Source organism: Trichosurus vulpecula, chromosome 9 (assembly GCF_011100635.1).
Source record: "Trichosurus vulpecula isolate mTriVul1 chromosome 9, mTriVul1.pri, whole genome shotgun sequence".
Taxonomy (NCBI): Eukaryota; Metazoa; Chordata; class Mammalia; order Diprotodontia; family Phalangeridae; genus Trichosurus; species Trichosurus vulpecula.
In genome coordinates this window covers 112,817,341-112,824,945 of record NC_050581.1, presented here as the reverse complement: position 1 = coordinate 112,824,945, position 7,605 = coordinate 112,817,341, and the positions used below count along the sequence as shown (strand labels likewise).

Below are 7,605 nucleotides of genomic sequence, written 5' to 3'. Positions count from 1 at the left end.
TAGGGAGAAGGGAGAGGATAAGGGAGAGATCTCTCCAGGGGAGGGTAAGGCAATACATTGTAAGGGGCTACAGAAGGGTGCTTAGTTTTATGAGAACAGGAAGGAAAGGGTAGGGATCTGTGGAGGGGGGCAGACTAAGCAATAGAAGGGCAAGGTAGTGGGTAGAAGTAAAGTAGAGGAGTAAGGAAGGATAAGAAACAAAAGATATGCACAAACATAAAAACAAAGATCAATTTGTTAGGGAAAGTATATGTCTATGTACATATGTATATATGTGTACATGGGTATGTATATATCAATATTTATATAGTAACATATCTGCACTCAGTTGTAGTCTGGGGGGGGGGGAAGGGCAAACAAAGAACAAAGTCTATAATGACATTCCCTGAAGTAAGGAGTCCTAACAACATTTTGTGATGATTCTGTGTCTTACCATGTAAATGATTGCACCCAAGAGTAACCCACTGATCCTCAGGCTATCTACTGCAACCAGGCTGACCAGAGATGGGAAGGAGGATGGCTGAGTCTTTCATCACCCCATAATTTGTAGAAAGGAGAGATAGCTGTCCCATTCCTATGTGAGTTTCCCTGGAAGCTGTGACTTCCCATGAATGCCTGGAGAAGGCTGCACACATAAGGGATAGTGGGGGCCCAAGGGCTGAGAATGGTTCTGTTAGCTGTTTATTTTCTTGTGAGAGTTACTTTGCTATACTCTCTCAATTAAATTTCCGGCCATTTCATTTGTGGTTCTTGCAAAGTCTATGAATAGAGAGCATCCATGGAAATAGAGGCTTGATTCTCTTTATAAATTAGGATGACCTAAAAATATACCATTAAGGCCAGTTGAGCTAATTGGTTCTTAGGTATGAGAGAAGACTCTGGTTTTCTATGCCTCACAGTCTCTGAAAGAATTAAATACTTTCCTAAATGCAGTCACTCTATTTTTGGCCATCACTGGACCAAGGACATGGGCACTTCGAGATGGTCAGGCCCGTGTTGGGAGGCAGGGAAGGGAAGGAAGCATGGCTTGTAGAAATAGACAAGATCTAGGTAAACTCAAAACCCTGTCTTAGAAATGTTTGGCATGATTTCATATGTATAGTGAGTATTGTATTTCTTGCCTTCTCAATGTGGTAGTGAAGGGATGGAAGAAGGGGGAGCAGTTGGGATGGAAATTTTTAAAAAAAATTTTTAACTCTCTGTGGTTAAAGACAACCTTCCCAGAGCTTCTAGAACATGGCAAGGCTATGGATCGCACATCGGTAAAAGATGTCTCAGATTGACTTAAGGGCAAAAACGATAGAGCTTGGCCCTTAAAGAGCAACTGGACCAAAATGGAGCTTTCAGGTAGGAGTTTCTTTTTCTTGTGGCTGTCTCACAAGGCAGCCAGCCTGGACAACTCTTCCCATTACCTGATAATTCTTTCTCTCTCAAGGTCTTCAGGCACAGACTGGATTGCCATTCATCAGCTGTGTATAGTAGGGATTTGTTTGGGGAATGAGCTGCCTAGATGGCCAATGAGGTTCCTTCCAATGCTGAGCTTCTCTCTTCATTCCTCCATGGCTGACAGCATCATCACTTTCTTGAGTGACAGCAGCAAGTCTCTCTAGAGTCTTCCAATTGTCTTGTGAGAGGGACTCTGCTGGTGCCCCTAGGATAATGCCATGTCTATTGCCTCCTACTGACCCAGGGCCTTTCCTCAGCCTCCAAACACCCTGGGGGCTCAAGAGGAGGGGGAAATGAGAGAAACAGGAGGAAGGAAAGGAATGCAATATTTCTACAGCACCTATAAGTGATGGGCACTGTGCTTAGCACATCACCAATAATAATCTCATTTAATCCTCAAAAAGAACTTCAAGGGAGGTGCTGCTATTCTGTCCATTTTACAATCGAGGAAAGTGAAGCCAATAGAAGTGAAGTGACCTACCCAGGGTCACACAGTTATTTGAACTGAAGTTCAAGTGGACTTGAACTCAGGTTTCCCTGCCTGTAGGCCCAGTGCCCTGTGCATTGGGCCCTTAGGTCACATGGCCTGGCCAAATGTGGCAGGGGTGGTCCTGTGCTTTGGTGCTGAGTCCCCTGACCCTCACCCTGGAAGGCAACCTCACTTCCTCATGGCTCCTCTCTCTTAAAGGCCAAAGTAGTTGCTGGAGATGGACACAAAGTTGGGGCTATTTGTGTGGTCTGGCTCCCTCCTCGAGAAACATTAACTTTCATGAAAGAGGGTAAACACTCAGGCTCCTTCCCCAACTGACCTGAGGCTGCTAGGTCCCTCCCTTGGCCCTGATGTTAGCACATCTGTGGATAGGAAAGTATCTCACAATCTTAGTTTCCTTCATACCCTCCCTGTGCCTCCCCTACAACAGACTGAAATCCGGTAGAGAGGCCCAGACGATGGACAAGGAAAAGGACCCCTGTTGCACAAGAGAACAGAGAAGAGAGGACATAAAAGGAACTGGCTGAGGGTCAGCGAGCCCGAGGAAGGAGAATGGAGCCACTCGGGATGCTGCTGCTGTTGGCTGGTGTGGCTGCTCTCCTTCCTGCACAAGTTTGGCCTCAGTCCTCCCTAAGCTATGAGAAGGCCCTCTCTGCAGGCATTTACTTCTACAACCAGGTACATGGGAGAGACAATGCATTCCAGGTATGGCAAGTCCACTCTCCTCCATCTGGTCAGGTGAGTGCTCCCTCTGCCCTCTTCCCCTAGGGTAAAACCCAGACTGACCTCATTCTTCTTCATCTTTCCCTTTTCCTTTAAAATCCATTGTAATGCCTTGATTGGGAAAGGCCAGCTTTGAAGATCAAGAGCTAGAGTCATCCTAGTTTCCATTTTAGAGATGAGGAAAGTCAGACTCAGAGAGAAGATGGGATTTGCCCAGGTTCCCACAGATAGCAAGTGTCTGAAGCTGGAAGCCAAGTCTTCCTGACTCCTTGTGCTGCAGTCTATCCACTGTCTCATGTTGTCCATGCTGCCTGTTGGCCAGACTGGAGTTGTGGAGAGAAATCATGATAAAAATGTCCATTTGGGATTGATGCCCATAGAAATGACCATTGAAACCAGGGGCATAAATGAAATTGCCAATGGAGAGGTTATAGAAAGAGAAGAGGAGAGGGTCTATACAGAACCTTGAGAGAGAAGCATAAATAGAGGGCAGGAGGAAGAGCAGGAGCCACTGGAGGAGGCTAAGAAGGAAGGAAGGATGCAATAGCATGGAAGAAATCCTCACCGCACTCTCACAAGACCTGCCCTGCTGGGCATCAGTCCCCTGCAGATGAGGAAACTGAGGCCCAGAGTCATGAAGCAACCTCCTCCAAGTCACACAAGCAATGACTGGCAGAGGGGGCCCCCTGCCCTCTTTCCAGGGCTCTGTTGTCTCTTCCACTCCATAGGAAATGCTTGTTTCCATTGGCCCAATGCCTTGAAGACAATGGAGGTGATGATACCTTCTGAATTCAGGACAGGACCAGGACCCTGGTCCTCTATTCACTTCCCTTAATCATCCCCCTGCCATGTAGCTTTAACTTGTCTTTTCAGCCTTCCCAAGAGCAAACCCAGAAGCTTCTGAGTTTTACCTTGAAGGAAACTGTGTGCCCAGTGATTGAGGAGCTCCCCCTGGACCAGTGTGATTTTAAAACAGATGGGGTAAGCAATTTGTGGGTCAGGATGGGCCTGAAGACAGAAGGGCTGGGGTGGGAGAGTTCTCACTGGAGTCTATGTGTCCTCTAGACATATAGCCTTGCATCAATGCAGGGCTCTGTGACCTAGAATCTCAGTTTACCTTGAAACCCTTGCAGGTAGGTAGCATAGCAGGTATATGCCCATTTAACCCATGGAGAAGTAAAAGGTCCAAAGGAAGTGATCTCCACATAAGGACACAGCCTGCTGGTTCTGAAGCCAGGAATAAGATCCAGGTGTCCTGGGTCCAAGCTTAAGCACTGTCTCAGAGCAGCTGGGAGGTGCAGTACATAGCACATAGTTCAGTAGATAGGAAATAGTGCAGTAGATAGAGTATACTGGGCCTGAAGTCAGGAAGATGTGACTTCCGACGGGGCCTTATACCCTTATTAGCTGTGTGACTTTGGGCAAGTCATTTAACCTCTGTTTGCCTGAATTTACTCAATCATAAAATGGGGATCATAACAGCACCTGCCTCCCAGAGTTACAATGAGAGTCAAACAAGGAACTATTTGTAAAGCATTAGCACAGTGCCTGGCACATGGTAAACACTTCATAAATGCTTATTTCCTCCCTTGCTCTCTTGCCCTGGAGGAGACTCAGTGTGGCATTAGGACATAACTGCACTTCTGGCTCTCACAGACCTACACCTGACAAAGGTTCCTGACAAGATGAGCAAATTGGACTTTTCTCAATGTTTCCTCCCTTTATGTCTTCCTTTTTGCTCTTGTGAGAAATAGAGGAAGGAGTTGTGTTTCCACAGGAGTAACAGGTCCACACTCCCAGCCTTGTAGGAAAGATCACAGGATGTAACTCGTTCCAACCAGACCTGTGACCTATCAGAACCAGGCTTCTGATGGAGTCAAAGCTCAGAAGCTTGTACCCCATGCTTAAGGTGTTGGTTAATATTAAGCGCTACTCCCTCACGGTGAAGCAAGTTAAGTTGAAGTTACATGCAATGCATGACAAGCGAGGAGTGCCACATCTAGGAGAAGAACATGGAATAGGCAGTTCAGGAAGTTGTATCCCAGCAATGGGGAACAGTAGAGGGACTTTGTGTTTGAGAATTAAAAAGCTGGTGCAGCCAGCAATTGGGGTGCCTCCTTATGGGTTACCAGGTCTTTTGTGGTCACTTGCAAGAAAACGATAGATAAAAATAATTTTTCCTGAATTCATTAAAAGCCATGCAGAGTTTTCAGTAAGACAATTGTTTCTGACACTCTCTTTCTCTCCTTTGTTCCCTCTCTTTCTCTTTCTCCACCTTCCCTTCCTTCTCTTTCTCCTTCTCTTTCTCCACCTTCTCTTTCTCCACCTTCTCTTCCTTCTCCTTCTCCTTCTCCTCCTTCTGTTTCTCCTTCTCTTTCTTTGTCTTCATCTTCATCTTCATCTTTATCTTCTTCTTCTTCTTCTTCTTCTTCTTCTTCTCTGTCTCTCTCTCTGTGTGTCTGTCTGTCTGTGACTGTCTCTCTGTCTCACTCTCAGCTGATGAAAGAATGTCAAGGATCAGTATCCAATGGACAGGACATTGGTGCCATCATCCTCACCTGTGACCCAGTGGACCCAGAGGTGAGCTTTCTGCTCTCCCCTCACTCTCTGCCCCACCCTCTCATATTTTATCCTTCAGGTTGATCCTGTTAGCTACAGGAGTAGAGTACGAGATGGGGGATAGAGGAACTGGTACAGAGAGATTCCTCCTGCCCTCCCTGCCCTGGCCTATTGCTTCTATCACTTGAGCAGGAGAGACACCTGAGGGAGGGCTGGCCATAGCAGGGCCACCACAGGACATACCCAGGTTGCTATGGGGGGCTGCTATGGGCTTTCCTGCTCTTGTGGCCACCTTCAAGGTTTGTACCTCTTCTGGATAGGCTCACCCTGGAGAAGAGTTTGCATTTTAACTTAAATTAGAAAATGTATCCTCCCACCACATCCCAGCTGTCCCTATGCACTCTGGGAGTCTTAGACCTGAAGGTGGGGCAAAGACCAGGGATTGAGCATGACCTAAGCTAGCTATTCTTAAGAATGAGCATAGAATCCAGGCCTAGCCACCATTGCATTGACCAGTACCATTGTCTGAGTTAGACCGTCTCCTTTCTCTGTAGCCTCTTCGCTTCAAAAGAAGACGTTGCCTAGAGAGGAGGACATGCAACCCTTATCGCCTCTTTGGAGGCATAAGGAGACACTCCCAATGGGCCAAGTGAATGTATCTTAACGCGACCTGCTGTATGCCTGGTACAGCTACCATATGCCTCCTCCCTGGCATTATTTATCTTATTTTCCATTTCCCTGTCCCAGCAAAGCACACATATGAGTAATGGGGACTGGCCCGTGGGCAAACACCTCAGAAGGTTTCTTCCCATGTTGAAAGGGCCTGGGGAACGTGTTTCCTGGAGGTTTTGATGACTTGTGATATAAATGACTTGGAGGTGTTTAGACATATTGTTATTGCTTGTGGACTGCTGAGTCATGTGGTTCAGTGGAGCTTTTGTGATTGGCTATGCATCTGGAGCTGGGAATGTCTTCCAAAGGCCTTAGCCTCTGCCATTTTTCTTCAGCCTCTCTCTTTTGGTTGAGCTAAGATATCTCACTCCCAGTGGGACTCCTCATTCAATCTGACTGGTATATTGTAACCTGTATCACTGCTCTGATTTCTGTTTGCTATCTGATTGGATAAAAGAGCTTATTTCATGTTCATTATTTGTGATGGTCTTTGTGTAACTAGAATTTGGTGGGAATGGAGTGAAGCCTTTGGAAATAAGCTTGGGAGACTTCTTCCTCTTTAATGGGTGGCTTGAACCCAAGAAAAAACAAGTTATTCCGGCTTAGCATTATTTGGAGGGGCATGGGATAGATAAGGTGTGACTCTAGGATAGTACCCCTCTCTAAAGAGAGCAAAGCCTCTAGCCTCATGGCCCCTTCTTCTCTCTTCTAGGCAGGAATCAAAGTCACTCTTTGAAGGGTGGGCAAGATTTCAGAGATAGCTGCATTCAGACAACCCTTGTGGATATATAGAAAATCTGCAACAACCCTACACACATAGGCACATAAACATTGCATATGTATGTATCCATATATGTTTATCTGCATATGATATATATGTGCATTCATATAAATTTATCGATTTGCACATAAAATATGATAGTTCTTATAGAAAATAAACTTTTCTAAATGTAGTCACTTTATTTCTGGCCCCAATTGGGTGGGCATTTTTGCAGGGTTGCCTAGGAAGGGAGGAATGATTACAACAGACAAGACACATGAAAACCCAAAGAATTGAATGGCAGAAGTTCCAAATGACCTCCTCAGAGATTTTGAGTTGTCACAGGGCTAGGGGAGACACAATGATATAAAGGTGTGCAGAGGCAATGTGAAAAGCATATTCATCTGAAGATGGCAGAGCAGGTCAGAAAATTCCAAGCTCTCCAGATTTCCCCCACGAACCAGATAAACCAGCACTTCAGGGTGAACACAGAGAAGTTAAAAATAAAGAAGAGGTAGGGCAGAACAGTGGTCCCCCTGGGACAACCAGAGAAGATCCAAAGGTTTAGTCCCTGTGAAGAGTAAACACCTCCAGGCTAGTTTCTCTGAAATGGCAAGTGGCAAGGCTGGGGTCCTGATGGGTTGGGAGGTGGCCTCAGTCCCAGCCACAGGAACTTTCACCTCCAGGACAGTGAGGAGAGTTGGGTGTCTGATCTGGGGAAGACTGAGGGAACCTCTGCTGATAAGGAAGGCCTGACCAAGCTGTGCTGCAGAGATGCGGCCCTGCGTAGGATGCAACCAGCCACATGCCTGCCTGGTGAGTACAGAAGCAATGGGGCAGGATGCTGCTGGCTGTGGGCACTTTCAGAAGTCTGAAGGTCTTGGTTTCTGTTCTAGGCAGAAAGGAGAACCGAAGGAGGATCTGAGGCCAGAGGCACCATCCCCCGTACCCCAGG

General features: G+C 46.5%; 1 protein-coding gene across 1 annotated transcript; it reads left to right on the top strand.

Moving 5' to 3' along the window:
• The first annotated feature begins 2,488 nt into the window (after positions 1 to 2,488).
• Positions 2,489 to 5,871, top strand: LOC118832209 (cathelicidin-related peptide Bf-CRAMP-like). The gene is made up of 4 exons (XM_036739610.1): positions 2,489 to 2,674; positions 3,533 to 3,640; positions 5,156 to 5,239; positions 5,773 to 5,871. Exons 1-4 carry the CDS (start codon positions 2,489 to 2,491, stop codon positions 5,869 to 5,871), a joined length of 477 nt encoding a protein of 158 aa, XP_036595505.1.
• Positions 5,872 to 7,605: the final 1,734 nt, after the last annotated feature.